General features: G+C 41.9%; 1 protein-coding gene across 2 annotated transcripts in view; it reads left to right on the top strand.

Annotated features, from left to right (window-relative positions):
* The window catches only part of immp2l (inner mitochondrial membrane peptidase subunit 2), a 104,541-nt gene extending 95,609 nt beyond the window's left edge, over window positions 1-8,932 (top strand). Inside the window, exons 4-6 of one of the 2 annotated variants that reach the window (XM_066649830.1) lie at window positions 1,250-1,315; window positions 3,893-3,995; window positions 8,209-8,932. In XM_066649830.1, the coding sequence (XP_066505927.1) occupies window positions 1,250-1,315; window positions 3,893-3,995; window positions 8,209-8,394 (355 nt within the window). In that variant the 3' untranslated portion in view covers window positions 8,395-8,932. The remainder of the gene's footprint in view (window positions 1-1,249; window positions 1,316-3,892; window positions 3,996-8,208) is intronic. The other variant, XM_066649831.1, reaches the window with a different exon arrangement.
* Window positions 8,933-21,465: the final 12,533 nt, after the last annotated feature.

The raw sequence follows: 21,465 nt of genomic DNA, 5'->3' as shown, positions 1-21,465 counted from the left end.
TCCTGTCTTTTTCTGTCCACTTTCTTTCTTATTTGATTTTCTTTCTCTTTCTCTCCATTGCCTTTCCCTCCCTACTCTCTGCTCTCCCTCTCTCTGTCCATTCTATATTTCCCTCCCTCTCTCCACCTTTCTATATCTCCCTCCCTTTCTGTCCCTCTCTCTCTCTCTCTCTCTCAGCACTGGTGATGGCTGGTGCAGGGATATTTGGTGATGTCTTCAGGAGCTGAAAATGAGGCCTGGCTTTTCAGACAATTCAACAACTTAATTAGGAGCAGTAAAATCTTGAATATAGCCAATTTTTAGTTTAAATCTCACCCTGGGCAGATCCTCGATAAGCCACTGACTGTGAATATGAGAGGCAGTTTAACCAGGTTTGAGGCAGGTGTTAGTCCAGACCTGGCAAAGAGCTGCTATAGTTCTGTGACAGGCCTCTTGCTGAAACAGTCACTGTAAAACTGTGGCAGGAAATTTCTCTCTCTCTCTCTCTCTCACTCACTAATTAACTATTGCTTCTCCCGTTGTTCCTCTACTTTCTCCTACCCTCTCCTGCCCCTTTCTATCGCCTTCATTTTCTCACCCCCCACAACTAATGAAATTAATGAAGGACACAAATCACACACACACAGAGAGAGATGCTGCAGAGGAGGAGGATTCACAGTGTGTGATGGAGATGGAGCTGTGGAGCTCACTGAACTCTTGGCTCTGTTATAGATTCTGAAAAGATGCCAGAAGGTCTGTAGTGGGGAGGATGTCAGCGGAGAATCTAGTGTCTAATTGAGAGAGGTTTTAGCAGAGCACGTCACTGCTGGAATCAGAGAAGTGTCCAGCGCCAGGCTTTTAGAGCAGCGATCAGTCGTTTTTGCCATTAAAACTTAGCACCGTGTTTATGATTGTGACTAGATTTCGTATAAAGTGCAACACACACACACGAGGTGAAGAATCAAACTGCTTTGTAGATGCCGACTGAACCAGTTTAACCCCCCCACCCCCCGGGTGGAAAACAGGTGTACAGAATCTCTCATACATTCAGGCCGCAGCACTGGAGTCGACCTTAGCTTTCTGAAAGGTCATTATGAGGAAACTCATCTGTCTTTCATTCTGTCCGAGTTGTAGTTTAACCCTAAAATGGCTCTTTTTACGAATTACAATGGTTGTGTTGACTGCGTCTCTTTATTGGCATAATTGCAATTTGAACATTTGTGTATTTATTGTTTGTTTGTTTATTTACCCATTGTTTCCTTTTGTACAGGTCCCCCAAGAACCCAAAACAAAAGATCATCAAGCGAGTGATTGCTCTGGAGGGAGACTTTATCAAGTAGGTTTTACTCATTTACCTCCGTTACCACAGGCCTCAAAGATATATATCATTATATTAGTTGTGCAAATTTGATTTGAGCTTTTTTGTGTAACGTAATTGAAATTTGAAAGTAAAACATTCTCCTGCTATTTTGTCTGTTGCATAGTTTAAAAAAAAAAAAAGATTAAGTAGTTTGAAAATATCATGTGAAAATATGTATTGGTCACTGCATTTGTTCTGTCAAGGAAATAGCTATTTGTTCTGTGATAATATTATATCCCAGGATGAGTTTTGGTCTCACAGTGGAGTTTACACACAGACACTAGTGAACACTAGGGGGCAGTGAGCACAAATGCGCTACAATCATGACCTGTCGAATCTAGGGATCGAACCTACAACCTTCCGGTTACACGCCCATTTCCCTAACCACCAGGCCACCACTGCCCCAATTGTGATTCTGAGATATCTTGACTCTTAAAACCTAGTTCACTATCATCATTCTTACATGTCTGAATTATCTTGGAACTATGCCTGTAACTAATAATTGAATGTTGACAGGACATTCTTCAGCTCACTGTATTTTTATGTCTTTGAGGTTACGTCAGCCACTTAACAGAGAAAACCACATAAAGTCTGTGATCACACACAATAACCCAGTCCTGACATATTCCTCTGGACTTGTACTCCCTGTGCATGCAGATGTACGCTGGTCTCACTCATTAAAGCGCCCAGGCTCGTCCGTGTCACATCTCAAGGTGATCTTTGGGTCCGCAGCTGAAATGCCAGCGCTGATGGCTCTGTGGAAATTGATTACCTTCGCCGCGGTTATGAGATACGTCGCAGACTTTTGCTGAAATGGCTGTTGGGGTTTTTTTTCTGTCCTAAGACGATGGGCAGGAGTGCTTTAACGACTCCGTGGACCCCATCAATTGATGGTGGTGCCATTTAGTAAAGGTTCAGTCTCTTCTCCACGACGTTAGAAGAAAGTTGCCTAACCATTTATTTTGGCCGGCTGTGATTACACTCTGAAGCCATGAAAAGTCAGTAAGAGATTAGTGTACTGTTCCAGCTCCCGTACGAAACCATTACACAACTTTAAACATGCTTTTATTTAGAGCTGTAACTGTTCAGCCTCCACTGTAAACTTCACCAGGGCGCTAACAGTGAGGAGTCTGACTCGACCCTAATCACACCACGCCGGAGGAATTTAGCTGTACAAGAATCTGACGTGTTGAGGCCTAATGAGCCAGAGGTGGTGCTCTCGGTGACTACAGATGAGGGAGTGAATATCTGCGGTTAGGTATGGCTCCAGGCTCCTCTTATACCGTGTTTAATGACACACAAATCCGGCGCATACAGACTCCATACTGTGTGTACAGAGAGAGAGAGAGAGGGTGTAATACGATGGTAGTGAAGGAGCCTGAGGTTGAGTCATGTCTGTGTTTGCCTGGGGGCCGCACAGCAGTAAATCTGAATCATGTCTGTAGTGTGTGTGTGTATCTCGTGTGCTGGAAGGCTCTTAGCCCCTGACCAATTACATGCGACTCACCCCAGAGCTCCACTTTAGGTATGAGACATTGGCGCCCTCAGATTCATCAGGAAAAACTAAGATTGCCCTTCGTGCGTTGGTGTTAATTATTGATCTAAAATTAAAGCTGTAATCGGAGTAAGCTGGGTATTGCTTTGTTGCCCTGTATCTTATTTCAGTTGAGGAGCAGGATGAACACACTTCATTTGCACTGTGACGGATCTCTGGATGCTGAAATAAAGCTCTCTGTTTGAGGCCGTGTTCCCATGGCCCTCCTTGTGTCATAAAGCTGATAAACTAGCACCTCACTGATATAAAGCACGGTGCACTAGGTCTGACGCAAATGTAGTCATTGCATTGCCTTTCCCGATCTCTTCTGACATGTTCATAAATTTATACTGTTCTTGCCAGTAATCCCAGAAATGGCTTCCTAAGGAATGAGGGGAAGGCTGGGTCTTGACATTTAAATACCTGGTGAACTAGTGGTGACTCTGGTCATTGAGGGCAGCATACAGAGGGCAGTATGTTTCTCCCTGAGCTGCGGGAAATGGCCGTAACTAGAATATATTCAGTGGTGGTGTATCAGTGGTACTTTCATCTCCTTCTCCCAGGATGCATTGCAGAGATATGGAGATCACAATCACGCTCTGTACATTTTATTATAACTACATTCTCTAGCCAGGTGAGAGAATGAGGCTGGTCTTTGACTCTGGGGCAAGGCGCCTGAGTCTTTGTGTCTTTGAACAATGTGATACTTAAACAGTCCCAGATCTTACTCACGCCTTGCTTAGAGTTATCATCCACTTTAGCAAGGAAAAGGTGGCATTTGGTGGCTGACATTTAGCAAGTGTTCTGCTGTTTCCTGGTGAGGAGAAGGACCACCGAAACACTCAGAGTTTCCTCTGTTTCAGAGTCATCGACCCCACAAAAATCATTTTGATTTCTCACACACAATCATTGTGTATTTTTGACAGTGTCTGAAAGTGTTTATGGTGCCAAACTATAATGAAATGTTGAGGAATGGATGGAGTTCATGGAGTTCAGTTCCAGTTTGTGTTGGTTTGCAGGACTCTGGGCTATAAGAACCGTTACGTAAGGGTTCCGGACGGACACCTGTGGATCGAGGGAGATCATCACGGCCACAGCTTCGACAGCAATACCTTCGGACCCGTAAGTCATTTTCTTCTCCCGTAGTCGCATTACTCCCTTCCCTAGTCAAAGTGCTCCAGTGTGGAACACGGTTGTGTGCTTTGTTTGTGGTCCACACACTGAGCCGTAGTGCCTTCAGTTATCTGCAGATAACACACAGTCGTTTCATTCCTCCTTGCACCTGTACAGACGGACCAGGCTCCAAAAACGTTGGGTATGAAAAATTTAGGGAACACAGAAAAGTGCTGCTCCCCGAGGCCATTGTTTACAGCCTCGCTATGCTCCGCTGCCCTCTGAGACCATTCTGTGATACAGAGAGGACGTTTTAAACACGCTCTTTGCTTTAGAGCCCTTTTTTGAATGCATTATTGAGAAGAACTGTGTTCCTCCACCGTTCCGTGCTCCCATCTTCCCGTATCTTTCTGTCTGCTTAAGGCCCAGTTCCTCTTAAAGTTGGTGGGAGGCCTTAGATGTGATGCAGTTTGTATAGAGGAGCGTCTTTTAGGTTACGAGCTGTAAAAATGTGCTTTAAAAGACACTCCAGCGCTATTCACTTCCATCCCAGTCCTTGGTGGAGTCATTTTTCTCCATCGCTGTAGCCCGAGGCTCTTCGTGAGCTTGCAGTATTTGTCCTCTGGCACATTTTTAAATGATGGTTCTTGTCTGTGAGAAAATGAATAAGTCTCTCTGTGAAGTGAGCACTAGCAGGGTCTCTTTTATTATTGTTACACGTCCGTTTCCGAGAATGCTTGCCGTGCTCCCCTGGGACAGGGTTGCAGCGTACAGTGGTGTGTAAGATGTATTTGCCAGAAGACTGTCAGCTCGTACATCACCATGGAAATGTTCCTGTTGGAGGTTTTCAGGCGGTGGGTTTTTTGCTGTTTTACTGTAGAGTGCACTTTTACCTTCTGTTTGATGCATTATGGGGTGAATGGGGGTGTGGAGGGCTGGGAGTACAGGGAAAAGAGAGGTCATTTGTTTTTCTTCAGTGTGCAGCTGAGAAAAATCTAACAGGAGCATGAAAGATTTAAACCTCTGCTGCTCAACATTGCCCTTTACGTTATGCTTTGTTTGTGAAATGAGCTGACGATGAAGAAAATCAAATAGGGAGTGGTATACATTCTTTAGCATGTGCTCAAATACACGTGTCCAAATACTTTTCTCCTTTTCACCTCCCTCAATTTTGTTCTGACTTGACCTGCTACACACATCAGCTCTCCCCATGGGCTATAGATCAGGTAAGAGCAATGTATGCAGTGAAAGCGATTAAAGCTATTTAATCCACATCAAATAAAGCCTAAAGCAGCTATCCTTTTTTTAAACTAGTGTCCAATTAACATGACTAGTCTACTATCAGGGGTTAGGGTTGAGATATACTTGCTGTTTGACAGTGTGTTCACATTCTACGCTTGTAACTGGAGGCTTCCACTAGAGGGTAGACCAGAGAAAGATGTAGGTAATTGCAGATTTGGCTCTGACACAGCCTTCTTCAAAACTTTCTGCCATTGTGATGCTATTGATTGCCTACATTGCCCATGTAGGCAATTTTTTTTTTACCCATGCACTGCAGCTTGAGCACATCGTTTAGTTTCTGAGGATGTGCACAACCTACACACCAAGCGAATGCAGGATGCACAAGGCAACAATGATGCGGACATATAGTTAACAGTAAGTATATCTCTACCCTAAGATATAAGATTAAATCTTTCCAGAGGTCTTCAAATCAAAACCTTTGATCTAGGGGTGTGCAATATGTCAGTATCATGTCGTGAATGATAATAATTTGTCCACGATACACCATCACAGGGAGATTGTTGGATTGTGCTAATGCACATACAGTCCGCTGCAGTTCTCATAAGTTGTTTACGTGCTGGGTACATATTACACATCAGTTGAATGGGCAGACTCTTGGGATCGATACGGATAATTTCACTACTCTAAAATGTAAGACTACTTAATTAAAACCAAAAGAATTTGTTATTCCATACTCCATATTCCAAAAAAACAAATCTGTTGTGCTATGAAGCCTGAAGAGCCCACAAACACACACAAAGGAATACCCGCAATTGAGTTTTTCTATCAATACACCCGCTATAGCCGTGTAGCTTGGGCTCTCGGCTTTAACAACACATCCGTCAAGTGTGTAGACCAATCAGGGGCGATGCTCAACCAAGAAGGCGGGTAAGCAACCATGCTTCGAGGTCTAACAGACGCGCACAGCAAGAGAGTCGACGCAGACAGTTTTATGGCAACAGCAGTCAAAATAAACAGTAATCAAAATAATAAATACATTTTTAAAGCTAAAATCCCTTTCACGGTCTTCCCTTTCCCTACTGACACCATTTAAACACAGGAGGGCAGTGAGGGAGACGGCCTCACTCTACATCAGGGAAAGCTCCACCTTCCAATGCGTCTGGCCTTAAAGGGGAAGCGTACTGGGATAGAAACAAGACTAAATATCAAAATAAATGTAGGTGAGTCAGAACTTTTTTCCTGAGATTAGTTCGACAAGGAAAGTCAAATGTTGTCATTAAGCTTCAATAAGTAATAAATAAATAATTGTAATAAATAATAAAAAAATTTCTGCAGTAAAATTAATCATGTCCTTATGGAGAGATTGAGGTCTTTGAAGATTCCAAAGGAAGATTCCAAATTAAATTTAGAAAAGTGCCTGAAATGTTGTTTTGATCATATTTTGACCACTAAAGATACATTTCAATACCTTTAAAAATTCTGACGGCTTTTCAGTGACATTACTTCATAAAATTGCCTCTAGGTTTTTCACTGCCTCAAGATTTGAATGTGTAATTTCAGGTGGAAAATTGAAAAAATACCTGCAGTGTTAAGAGGTTCAAAACCAGCATGAAAAAGAACCGTGATAAAATCTAGATTGTTATCCTGCAAAAGAAATAAAATAAAATAAATAAATAAAAAAAATCCTACTTTGATCCCATCTCTAGGCTGGGATTTTATAATGACCGACCGGTATATAACACTGTACCTGGCCAGTCTGGTGCATCAGCAGTTACAGTTACAGTCTGCAACATGTCTTTTTTAAACACTTTTAAACAAAATGTTGGAAAGCACCACCGATGTCCACTCTGGTTTGTCCTCTGGCTTTATCCAGTCTTAACACACTTTATCCAGTGTGTTATCCAGATAAACACACATGCCGCACTCATGGAAATGGGCAAGGTGATGTAGGTAGGTTGACATACAAGTAAATCTCGTTCTGTCCGAGTGGAATGACGGGACAGATTTTTTATTTATTTATTTATTTATTTTACCAAACTGTGCTTAGAAAATGACTCTTTTTATTTATGCTGTCAGAGCATTTATTTCACTGACTGCTGCCTGGATATAAATAATATTTTAAGAAATATAACACAAAGTGTTTTTAAAGCAAATCTTATTGTTTGCTAGAAGTGTACAGGAGCTAAGAAACATTTAAGACCATTTATAACCAAGAGTGTAGCTCTTCAACTTGAGACGAGTCCCTGTGCCTTTTTCTTTCTCGTCATGGATCATTTTAGAGCCCTGTGCTTTGGGTTTAACTGTGATTTCACACTGTGACACTGCAGCTTCTAACCAAAGTCACTGGCTTAGTCAGAAGATGTGAGCGGTCCCCAGTCCTCTGTTCAGCTGATGGCATTATCTCTGTCTCTCTCTCTCTCTCTCTCTCTCTCTCTCTCGTATCCCTCCAGCCCAGTCAGGTATTTGCAAAAAGCCTCCAAATGAACCTATTCTGGGAGCAGTAAGCTCTCCAAGCTCTCACTGGCCTTCAGCAATTTCTCTCTCTCTCTCTCTCTGGCTCTCTCTACTTTATACTGAACAAGCTGAAGAACATCTGCTCTGTTTCATCCTTGTAGCTGCAGATCATTAAAGAATGCAGTTTGACTTCATAGAAATGTTAAACTTAAACATGTACCTCATCTTAACATGGACATGAAAGACATCATGTTGAGGACATACTTTCATCCTCCACTTCACAGAAGCCTGGACCTTATGATTAATGAGTTAATACTGATACCAGTAACTCAGCATCAGTACTGACACCTGATACTCACCAGCATTCTGACTGAGGTGGGCCCACTCTGGGGGCTGTTCTGTTTTTGAACTTGAGGCCCACTTCCATTCCCTCACAGATGGAAATGGGTTTGAGTGTCATAGACTGGTTACTCTGGACTGAATTTATGGCAGTGTTTACCTGAAGAGCAGTAAACAGGCCTAACAGTGTTTCCCCAGGTTTCGCTTGGACTCATCCACGGCAGAGCGTCTCACATCATCTGGCCTCCAACCCGCTGGCAGAAGATCACACCGTACGTTCCTCCTGACCGCACACCTCTGCTCAGCTGGGGAGGGTCAGCAGATGATGACGAAGATGAGGAGGATGACGAAGAAAAATGACCTTTCAGACTAACAACCACATTTCCTCGATCTACGGAGCACACTGCAGACGAGAAAGAGCTGGTTGAACAGCAACAGGCCAAAACGGACTCAAAGACTGGCTGTGGTTTTTATAGAAATGTTAGACCAACTTTTACAAAGGTGTCTTCTCTCTGCCTGAATGGACAAAAGAAGACCGTGGTCATTTATGTAAAGCATATCATCGCTGTCCAAACAAAAACATACACTTGGACCTCTGTATCCATGCATTCATCCAAACATGGATAAATATATATTTTTAAACAATAATAATTCCAGAAAACAAAACAAGGTTCTAAACCATGTTCTTAAATTTGAGTTCAACTTGATAATTTAAAGAGATTTTATTCCTCCATTTCTATTGGTCGGTCAATTGTGAAATGTGCTGAAATTGCTGATGTGTTCAAGTGATAGAAATATAAACAGAAATTAAATGGATGTGCATGTTTAGTTTGGACAGTGACTGTGTAAAACTTTTTGTATAAAGTGTAATTTCTGACCTTTAAGGTAAATTACAAGAAATAAATAATTAATACACATCAATTTTCCCTGGATTTATGTAATAATGCCTTCTTTTGGCCGTAGTGTGACCATTAGGACCTCGGCTGATTCTAAGCCCTGTTCAGACGGGATTAATGATGCATGGGGAGGTGAGTTAATGTCATTTAATTTTGTCCAATACGCATGGAATATTCAATTTGCACGCCACACACACAAACACAAAAACAAGGAACAACATAGCAGCCAGTTTTAGCAGCACTGCTGGCTTGTCCTGTTTTAACAGTGGAGATTAAGTTGTTCATTATGAGCAATGTATAAATGGAATATTTCAGCCTGATAAACAGATGGTAATCCCATCTGAATAGGGCTTTAGTCAGTTACAGATAAAAACACAATAGGACCTCAGCTGATGCTAGTGGAGAAATAAGTATGTCATGCCATATTCGCACAGAACTAAAATCACTGATGAACTCTGATAATAATTATATTTTCCCACCCCCTCATGCAAAAATAATATTGTCCAAATAAGGTTTACGCAGAAGGCCCTTGTTTTGGTCTGAAAAGTCCATCTACATGAAGACTACATGTTGAAACAAACATATTATAGACCCTGTTTAGTAACAAGCTCTGTGTTTAATCAGAAGGCTTTCTGCTGGTGTGGCTCTGTAATGAATTCTGCTTCGTGCTCACCTGCCGTACCTTGAGGAAAAGGTTGTCATATGCATAAAACCAAGTCAGCGGTCAATTTTGCAATTGATCTTTTGCTGCCTATGACAGATTGTCCTTAAAAGGCACAGCTGCGAATGAAGCTTGTGCTGCGTCTGGCTCCTCGGGGAGCTCGCTGACCGTGCTTCTAAACTCAATAGGCCTTAATGTGAGTGGCCGCAGGTCAATACAGATCTCCATGCCGGACTGTGATAAGTTCAGTTGCTGTCAAACACATATTGGCACAGACTTCCCTGGGGAACAGGAAGGAATCTCATGTTCCTGCAAGAAGTGAACTCCCAGCAGGTCAGAGTGGATCAGGAGTCTCATGTTTGACCAGAAATCAACTTTTTCTGGTTTTCACTTCTGCTCTAGATGGAGTCAGTCGAGCAGGAAGCATTGGGTATCTGAAGTTTGCTGCTTTACTTTTGCTGTACTAACAAGCAGTGGACATTTTCAACCAACTTGTGCTCTTGCTCTTGTGGTTTCAGACACTGTTTAAGTCAGTAACATGGGAGAGAAATGAGTCGCTCTGATATTGTGCGGTCCAATTACAGCTCTGGACTCATATTTGTGAGAGTGCTTACAAGCTTAAACAGCGAAACAATAGCACAAGTGTAGAAATAAGAGTGCTGAGTAAATATGGAGAAGAAAGAGAAACCAAAACTAAAAACCAGAACTCCTAACTCCTGGACTCTCACGCTGAACTGAGCTGTGGCTCATTTGCATTTGAAGAAACAGCCGCTGAACCCGGTTGTTCTGAACAGGGCTGTTTCAACAAGGGAGAATGCTGCTGTGTTTTGATCCTTGTCGTAATTTAACCCTATCACAGATGTTTCATTAAGACCCTTGTAGATAAGAGGGAAAATAAAATCTGACAGTGTTTGAGACAAATGTATGCAGTCGAGTGAAATACTTTATACTTGTCCTTAGCCTCACAGCTACAGTGCAGAACTGAAGTAGCACATATTAGACACTAAAATATGTCTTGGCTGATTATGAATGCATATTTAGTGGTAAGACAAAAACTGCAGAGACACAGACTCAACTTATCTGCTGTTCCACCAGATGTCAGAACTCTTCCAGTTAGGATTTCTTTCCTCTGTGGTGTCCTGCACACATGACAAACCGTGATTTCAGTATTTTTTAAATGTCTTTTCTGCCTCTGCGCAGAGCACAGTCCTGTCAAGCAGCTGTTTAGTATACAAAAGCAACTCTTCACCGGGGAAACAATCTCTTATTGAACATGACAACCACATTACCTTCACCGCACAAGAAATTGAATCCAAATTGAATTTACTTAAAAGAGCTGAAGAGATGCAGGCTCTCAGTTGTGGGAGAGCAGGGAAGGAGAAGTGTGTGTGTGTGTCAGTATCTCCTGGACATGTTCATACACACTGTTTCACATTCAGAGGCTCAGAGCTACATTACATTTCAACCAAACAGCCACTGGGGTTCCAGTCGAATCTAGATGGACATGTATTTGTGCCAGGGGCACTGTTTAAAACATCAGAAGAAAGAGCTGTTTACTGGGCTACTCTGCTCTGTCTGGCCTGCGTAAGGTTTCACATCATCATCACCCTTTATTCCTAATCACTCACTTGCTTATTCACATGGTCACTCACCCACTCACTCACAGTTGACAGGTTAAAGAATGTCCACAAGAGGGTGCTATTCAGCAGTGGCTGAGGTTTGACCGCTCTGTGGATTCTACTGTGGTGTTTATCCACTGCATGGGTTGGGCTCGACTCACTTTTAGATGGTCTCTTTTCCACTAACACAGCTCCCCCACAAACTGGAGTCAGTGACATTGCAAACCCCACCTCTAACAGGAACCACAGCTACGATGGCGATTTAGTCAGGCGCTGTTTACTCGTTGTGTATTCACGAGTTGTTTCTGAAAACGGCTCCGAGCCCAAGTTCTCACAGATCAGTTTTCCTTGTCGCACGTTTGGCTTTCATTTGAGATTTTTTTTTTTGGCCACTGCCCCAATGAGCGTTTGAACCTCTTCAAAAACCCTCGGGGGAATGTTACAAGCTGCCATCTTGAGTCAGATAAAAACAAGTGTATTTCTGGATTTGGATTTCATGGTGATTGACAGGTCTCTCTGGCCATTCAGCGCTCCGTAGGTTTTGCACGTCGTGATTTAGTACTTACTCGCCTTGGTTGAAACCGTCACTGAGCAGGGACTAAAAAAGTACCTGGTTCCAGGGATCAGGACCAGATTTGAGCAGTGGAAAAGCAAAAGGTCCGAGTCGAGTCGTGTAGGCTCCATGCAGTGGAAAAGTTTCATAAATGGTTGCCATGGGTGTCATCCCACTGAAGCCAGTGGCCTGTTGTTTGTCGGCTTCTTGTAATTGAGAAAACATGGTGGATTCAGCTAGAGATTGTTCTCAGTTCCAGACACATGATTATTTTATTATGTCAGTCCTCTGCTCTTTAGGACTGCTGTCACAATCATGAAATGTTCGCTGGTGATTATTCATTCATTCATTCATTATCTGTAAGCGCTTATCCAGTTCAGGGTCGCGGTGGGTCCAGAGCCTACCTGGAATCATTGGGCGCAAGGCGGGAATACACCCTGGAGGGGGCACCAGTCCTTCACAGGGCAACACAGACACACACACATTCACTCACACCTATGGACACTTTTGAGTCACCAATCCACCTACCAACGTGTGTTTTTGGACTGTGGGAGGAAACCGGAGCACCCACGCGCAACCCACGTGGACACAGGGAGAACACACCAACTCCTCACAGACAGTCACCCGGAGTGGCAATCAAACCCACAACCTCCAGGTCCCTGGAGCTGTGTGACTGCGACACTAACTGCTGCACCACCATGCCGCCCGCTGGTGATTATTTGATGTGTAAATATGTGATTAATAATATAATTTGTTTTTGTTTGGTGGCTACAGAAGGAGAGTTGGCTGTTGCTGATTTTGCTGCTTGAGCTCAAATAAACAAACATTACTGACCTAATACTGCTGTTAGTTTCAAACGTAAACCACATGACCTGAAAAGATAGATCACTCAGCTTCTTTAATGCTTCACTGAAAACAAATCAAAAATGCATCTCATTAAGCATCAGTTTTTTTCTTTATCTCTTTTTTTATTTCATATCTTTTATTGTACTCTCTTGCTCCAGCACAGTCTGAGCAAATGTTTTTCTCTAAATGACATGCTTGCACAGCCGCTGGTAGCAGAAAGAAGGTCATGTGCTCAGATATAGGAATATACATTTAGAACAAATAGGAAATCAATATAAAACATTCAGTTACTGAGTAGTTTGTGTGTCAAAAGCGATGTATTAGACAGACAGGGCTGCCACCTGCCTTTGAAGCACTGTGGGCAGTTTGATGCATCACATGCTACCTCCTGCATGTTTTAATACCTAGATGAACACCTAGTTGAATGCAAAGTGCTGCCTTTTTCTGCTGCAGGATCAAAACAGCTGGACACCTTGGCCAAGAGAAGGTGAGAGAAAGGCCAGCAGCAGGGTGAGCAATGGAAACAAATCTGCATTCTACTGAAAGTATTTCAGCTCTCAGAAAAGGCATAGAATTTTACTGAATGTGCTTCGGTGAGGTGTGACAGCTGTGGAAAAAGGCCACTGAGGAAGGTTCTGCAAAAAAAATAAAAAATTATTTAAAAAAATTACTTAAAATAATTTCAGCAGTGACAAATATTTTTGAATTTTATTGACTGTTGTAACAATGGCAGCATGTATCTGCTAAAAAATAGTCATTTAGTTTTACTGAATGTCTGTCAGCTGTGGAAATAAGCTACTGAATCTTATTGAAGATGATGCAGTGGTGGAAAAACTATTGATTTCTTCAGTGAAAATGGGTCAGAGTGAAAATGGCAATTGAATTTTCCTGATTGCGCTTCAGCGATGGAAAAAAAGCCATTGACTTTTATGGAAAGATTTTCAGCTGTGAAAAGAAAACTTTTTTTCCCATTAAATCCTAACATCAGTTTTACACACATTGCTCACACACCTCAGGTGAAGCAGACACAGAAGTTTCTTATGACACTGTCTACATCATTTTTCATGAAAAGGCATTCCAGGAGGCTAAAGCATCTAGTTCTTTTAACTGCCATTGCATGCTCAAATCATACAAATGTAATGTAATCTGCTTTGTGAGGAACATTGTACTGTTTGTGTTGCTAATCAAAGCAAAGTCAGCTTCCAGGCGCATTCATGTGAATCAAATCAATCACAAACTGGGACGGTCTTTTCTGCTTCCAAACTATGCCTCGAACCTATTAATAGGACAATGAAAACTAGGTCTTTTTCTTAACTTGATGTCTTTAAATATTATGTTTTAAGGAAAGTAATATTGGCTAATTATGAGCATAATTGTAGGCATCTGTTTCTGTTCATTCATTCATTCATTGTCTGTAACCCTTATCCAGTTCAGGGTCCAGTGGGTCCAGAGCCTACCTGGAATCATTGGGCACAAGGCGGGAATACACCCTGGAGGGGGCGCCAGTCCTTCACAGGGCAACACAGACACACACATTCACTCACACTCACACCTATGGACACTTTTGAGTCACCAATTCACCTACCAACGTGTGTTTTTGGACGGTGTGAGGAAACCGGAGCACAGGGAGAACACACCAACTCCTCACAGACAGTCACCTGGAGCGGGAGTCGACCCCACAACCTCCAGGTCCCTGGAGCTGTGTGACTGCGACACTACCTGCTGCACTGCAGTGCGGCCAAAAGAAATTTTGTAAATGTTACAGTGCAGAGCTCTGAAATGCCTAGAATCACTTTCTACATGTTTAGAAAGACTTAGATATGGAAAAAGAATTGTGAACGTCCCCTTTAAGCGGTGACTCACTAAGCTCAGTAATGATAAAGCCATTGAATTTTACAAGGTTTCCAGGTTTCAGCACTATCTGTCCTGTATTTTCTCCCCAGCCTGCTGAATGTGCCTGGTCTCTTCCTTGTGTGCACTCAGCTTGAGACACTGCACAATTCTGTGGAATTGGGAAGAACCAATTAAAACCCAATTTCTGCTCAGACTCCAGGGGCAGGAGCAGTTTGCGTGGTTTCACTTGATAAAGCCGCTTGTTGGAAACAGCTCTGCTTTTGTTACCTGCCTCTTCTAAACTCATCCCCTCAAGCCCCCAATAACACAAAAAAGCTACAACTGGATATTTGCAAAGGGTAATGAGCTAATTCAGCGAATCATGGTGCAATCTGGGAGAGGGTGTCACAGTCCGTACCACCTTAAGGGGATGTGCAAAAATGAGCTGTGTATCTTGAATGCGAAAATAGTCGACTAGATTGTTATCTCAAGAGGCACATCATGAAAGAATGGAAGAACTAATGACTTGTTTTGGTGTTTTCGAGAACACTGTGTGATCTAATCCATTTGGATCTGTGTTAAATTCAGACTAATAGCAAAGTCTGAGCACAGTCATCAGTATCAGTTCGTGTCTGACACAAATGACGACGATGGTTTTGTAAAGAGGAATCCACATGGTTGCACTGGGACAAAGAGCTCTGAGACCTGCATTCAAAACAGACATTAAGCTCAAGTCATTCATTTTTTAACGAGAAGGTGCTGCGGAGATTAGCTACAGGGAAATACATTTGTGTGAGGAAGGGGAAAGTTAAAGAACCTGCCTGATCAGACCAGATGTTTTTGACAGACAGGGGTACGTTAAGCTCTACACTTCTTTGTTTTCTAAAAGCTCCCCAGGTGTTGCTGTGACTATGCTACTGTTGTTCATTTACCTAGACACTAGTGATCTGGTGAAGATTCAAGAGGTGTAAAATAGGTGATCTGCACTAACAGACCCTGTCTGCTCCAGAGTGCAGTTTTCCAAGGTTTCCTCAGGCATACAATACTTGTGGCAACGTAATTACTAAAATAACTTCTTTAAACCTTGAATACATAAGGGTTACAGACAATGAATGAATGAACATGCAAAACTTTCCCACTGTTACAAGCCTTCCACTGTTCTAAAGGCTTAAGTTCAATATGTTTACAGTTCAGCACTTTTTAGTGTTTATTTATTATTTTAAAATCTTCTTAAACTATCTCACTGAAATGGATTAAGTGGCAAAGATGATGATGATGATGATGATGATCAAACTATCTGTGTACTCTTTCTGCTTCTTTAATTGTTTAAGGTGATAATGCCCTAAGAATGTTTTCATGTTTTCATTAATATTTTGTGGTGAAATCTTTCCTTGTGAATCTGAGGGCATACTATGTTCGCACATATAGGTCATGTCTGGATACATTTATTCATTATCTGTAAGCACTTATCCAGTTCAGGGTCGCGGTCGGTCCAGAGCCTACCTGGAATCATTGGGCGCAAGGCGGGAATACAGCCTGGAGGGGGCGCCAGTCCTTCACAGGGCAACACACACTCACACATTCACTCACACCTACGGACACTTTTGAGTCTCCAATCCACCTACCAACATGTGTTTTTGGACAACCGTCCAAAACCTCCAGATCACCCGGAGGAAACCCACGCAGACACAGAGAAAACACACCACACTCCTCACAGACAGTCACCCGGAGGAAACCCACGCGGACACAGGGAGAACACACCACACTCCTCACAGACAGTCACCCGGAGGAAACCCACGCGGACACAGGGAGAACACACCACACTCCTCACAGACAGTCACCTGGAGGAAACCCACGCGGACACAGGGAGAACACACCACACTCCTCACAGAGAGTCACCCGGAGGAAACCCACGCGGACACAGGGAGAACACACCACACTCCTCACAGACAGTCACCCAGAGCGGGAATCGAACCCACAACCTGTGTGACTGCGACACTACCTGCTGCACCACCGTGCCGCCCATGTCTAGATAATAAAAACTGCAATACTGTATATTAATCAAATCAAATTTATTTATAAAGAGCCTTTTACAACTGACGTTGTCACAAAGCAGCCTCACAGTTTCAGAACAGAACATTTAAATCAAAGCCCAATGCGAGCGAGCCGAAGGCGACAGTAGCAAGGAAAAACTCCCTTGAGGCTGGAGGAAGAAACCTTGGGAGGAACCAAGACTCACAAAGGGGACCCATCCTCCTCTGATCAAACTATAGATTGAATTATGAACTTTTGTTATATTCAGTCTACATTTTTAGAAGTATCAATAATAATAAATATAGTAAAACATATCATGGTAACCTTTTTGGCCGTATCGCCCAGCTCTGTCTTTTACCCAGTATACTCTTCTTGATGATCGGCCATTTTCAGTCATCGACAACCAGGGATTTCTGCACCTTCTTGATAGAGAAGAGCCCAAGTACTAAATTCCCAGCTGTTATCATATAATGGAAACTGTCTCACCAAAGATGCACATGAGATTTTTGTTCATGTTATTCATTTATAGATAGACAGATACTTTATTGATCCCAGAGGGAAATTTAAATTATTGGTGGTTTAATGTGGGAAAATGCTAAATAAAAAAGTTAGTATTGGTATCAGCAAGTACAAAAATACACATACTTGTACTCAGTTGAAAAAAAAGGTATGTATGCATATTATAATAATCTTTTAAAAATATGATGAAATTATACTTGTTTATTTAAAATACACACATTGGAACAAATATTTAATCTTTGGATTAGATCACCAAATATAATCCAGTGTTATCTGATGAGAAACCTCATACAAAAACTTTGAAACACTATCAATAAATAATAGTAGACATAAAAAGAATTCAGTTTTTGCTGAATGACTTGTTTTTTTCTGCCCAGAGACAGTAGGGTTGTCGTCAGATGACTCAAAATGTAACTGTGAAAGTAAACACAGTCGTTGGTGTTTTTGAGTAAAATAAAATTTCACACTGGATTACTCCCAGTGGCTTCAACACACCATGATGAGAGCTCTGTTTTTAGGTAGGATCTGGGGTTTCTAATGATATGCGGATCACACCCATGCTTTTAGGCACTGAGTTGTAAAGCTGAGAACACAAGGTGTGCATTTACCCCGCAAAATGTGGGATTCGGTTCCTTAGGGTTAAACAAAATGCACTTTTATTCCTGTTTGGAATAGAAACTAAATGAATGAAAAATAATTTCTGATATTTGCAGATCTCTATCAGTTAAACCAAATAATACATTGAAAAATGTAACAAATAAATTTAATGTATTTATTCTTCCATTTTCTGAAGGGATCTTCCTGCAGAGGCAGCAGCCCTTTAATCCTCTTCCTGTGATTGTAATTGAGGGTTTAAAAAGAGAGATGATTAATGAACAGTGACATAAAAAATCTGCTGTGTGTGTTTTAATAAATGTGGATAATCAGAAAAGCTGCTGTAATTGTGAGATTAACCTTTACTCTCAGTTCTATTCCTGTAGTGTTGGTTGTTAATGTGAAGACACAGTGACCTCTGCTGTCAAAACTAAGCTATTGCAAAAAAAACCTGCTTTAAAAGGAATATATTATCTGCTTTTCCACAAGTGAACACAGTACTGGAATCTTATTGAAATGTGTGTGACATGCTTTGGTCGAAATTCCACAGCTCCATCCTCCCCTGTCTGAACTGGTTTCAGTGCCTGTTCTTTTGAAGGAAAGTGACATTCACGTCAGCGAGGTGCAGAAGCACTGGCCGTTTTCCTTCTTCTACCTTCTAGTGTTCTCCTTATTTAAGTTATGTTTATCCGCACTTTTGTTTTGTTTAACCCCATCTTTGCCCTTTCACATAAACACGAGTCCAGGGCTGTGATCTGTGAGACTCAGAAGACTGACTTGGACAGATCGTAATAAACCAACTGGGTGGTCATGTTTGTGGGTTGGTAGGCTGACCCTCTCTTACCAAAAAAGATGCCACATCAGTGTCACTGTAGCCCTGAAAATGACACACCACCTCAATAATACCTTACTGGTGGAAAAAAAAAAGATGAAAGGGGTCTAACAAAGTATGCAGAGCCTGTAACTGTAGATCTATAAAGTGCTCCTGTATGGTCACTGGGGCTGATAAAATGGACATGTACCGTTTTAATGTCATGGCAGATCAATGTATGTGTGTTTCAACATTAATTTTCACACCCTACTATGGCTTGCTTTCATGTCCTGAGTAGGTTTGATGTTCTTCTGTGAAGGATGACAGATCAGTGGGCTTCAGCGATACAGTTTGACAAGAGTTCTGAACATTCACCTTTTGTTATTTTCCATTGCCGTTTTAAATAGTTATACTTTTAACCACAACAAAGCATAATAAAGATTACTGAATTATTCATAATGCTTTTTTTCAGCTTATTCATAAGTCATAACAGTTCATTAGTGTCGCTGTCACACAGCTCCAAGGTCCAGGGTTTTGAGCCCCACTCCAGGTGACTGTCTGTGAGGAGTGTGGTGTGTTCTCCCTGTGTCTGTGCGGGTTTCCTCCGGGTGCTCCGGTTTCCTCCCATAGTCCAAAAACACACGGGGGTAGGTGCAGTGGCGACTCCGAAGTGACCATAAGTGTGAGTGAATATGTCAATGTGTCTCCCTGTAAAGGACTAGCGCCCCCTCCAGGGTGTGTTCCTGCCTTGCGCCCAGGGATTCTGTGTAGGCTCCGGGCCCTCCGTGACCCCGAACTGGATAAGCGGTTACAGATAATGAATGAATTGTAGTAGTTGCAGAATAATTCTAAACTTGTTAATAAGTCTTTTGTATTAGTCCAAATACATTCCTGATAGAAATTCATAATACAGAATAATTCATAATGGTTACAAAGTGGTAGTTACTGACAAATGTACAGTGGTTGATGAATAATTAAAGCATTTTACTAATATTTTAATTGTTGTTACTGAATAATTGACAGTGGTAATTGAGTCCGTTATTAATACTTTTTGAATGCTCAGTATTTGATGAATAATTTAATTCAAGGGAAAGCTCTGGGTATCTCCTGGTCTCAGTGGATGTAAGTGTTCTGACCACTGCTCCTACATGTTTAATGTGGGAACCTGATTCTGAATCTGGGACTATATCCTTTTCCTCCCTGGCCTTGTTGGAACTGCACAGCAAAGTCTTCCTCAAGGAGCAGTGATGAGTAGCGGATGAAGAGATGAGAGCAGACAGAGAGAAGGATGAATCCAGACGTGCCGGGTGGCAGGTAGACAGGCTTAAATGCTCTGAGGATAATGCCTGAGGAGACACAGACAGCTGCGCTGACGCCTGAGGCTCTGAGCCCCTGATCCTACAGCCGGACCCTTGCTTCCGATCCTCACATTCGGTGTCCAGCACAGCCAGCCGGCCTGCTGGACCATAAGACAGCATGGGGTTACATGGAGATTTAGACACGTGGCAAAGGCAGCAAACTCGTACACACACATACACACACACACACACATACATACATACGTAATATTTCCTTTTTCTGTTTTCTTTTCACACCAGATTTTGTTCTACACCTGTTTTTATTTCACACCATTTGTTTTATTCTCCACTGGTATTTTATTCCACCCATTTACTTTCACACCTATTTTAGTCATGTCTGAAGTTAATAATACTGGTCACATGGTCTCATAATCATAATTATTTCTCCCTTATTTCACTGGTTTTAAAATCAAATGTGCTAGTATAACTGATCCTTAACAAAGGGCAAGTACATTGGCTTTCAAACACTGTTTGCAGTAATATGTTCTTCTATGAGGGTTATTTTGTGTGTTCAGTGAAAGTGATCAGAGTAGGAGAAACAATGGTCTGTTCCTACACATCTGCAGAATGCTGAGCCCAAGCTGTGCCTCCAGGAGTAGTTCTAATATAATGATCGTGGAGCGCCCTGACCCTTGTGTGGAGCTGGAGACTGGAAAACTTGGGAGACTCCATTGAGGAAGACACATATCCAAAGAAAAACCAAATCTGATTCATAACCAACAGAGGAACACAGGCTGAAAGAAAAATGTAGTTGTGAATTTACAGGGATTAAGCAAAAGCATTGCTGTAAATGGGAGATGTTTCTAAATGTTTACGGTTAAGTATTTTGCATGTTATAGTCTCGTTATACTTTTCTGAGTAGTTTTAAAAAAACACTGTGGTTAAGCATTTCTAGTCTACTTTGCTTTGCACAGAGTGCTGTAATCTGATGTTCTGTTGCCTGCAGTACCCACCATCCAGGAGCCCTAATTTGCTGCAGATAGTGCAGGATGAGTGGTTCCAGAACAGCATACCAGCCTGGGAAAGGTTTAGCAAGGGAGAAGGTCAACACTCAGATGAAACAGTAAACACATAGTAGTGTTGTAGGGAAAATTGAGAGGTGATGGATGTACACATGTAAAGAAGACATGAAAGTTTTCTGAGTTTGAGTTGTTATAATCTGGTTCAAGTTTCAGTTCCCAAATTCAGTGTGCTATATAAGCTAGCTGCCACACCACCTGCTTCAACTAAAGTTACCAGTCTGCTGTCACATACCAGCTCAGTACAAAGAACACACACAGTTCCTCTCAAAGAAAAGGTTTTTAACACCACTAAAACAAACTGGGAAAAGATTTGTGGACACAATATAATAGTATATTTATTTTAAAGACATCTATTTTTAAATAAAGGGTTTGGCTTCACATTTGACCTCTGGGCATGTGTCACACATTTTTTCAGTTTATTATCAGCTGCTTAGTAGAAGTTCCTAATTCCTTCAGAATTTGATATAAACAGCAGAGGTTCTGGACTTTTGAAATTGTAAATTAGCCTAGCAAACGTGGATTTGGGAAAGTTCTCCTACTCTGTCGCTTTCTGCTACAAATTCTTTGTAGGTTAGAGACAGTGGTTCCTTTGCGTTGTAAAAGAGTCGGTAAATATCACTACAACGAATGTAAAATCTTGAATTATGGAGAAACTCGGTGGACTTGTCCTGCGTGTGTGCGCGGCTCCTCCGGGCCGT

Source organism: Hoplias malabaricus, chromosome 17 (assembly GCF_029633855.1).
Source record: "Hoplias malabaricus isolate fHopMal1 chromosome 17, fHopMal1.hap1, whole genome shotgun sequence".
Lineage (NCBI taxonomy): Eukaryota > Metazoa > Chordata > Actinopteri > Characiformes > Erythrinidae > Hoplias > Hoplias malabaricus.
The sequence above is the reverse complement of the archived record's forward strand: the minus strand, read 5'-3'. Positions and strand labels throughout refer to the sequence as shown.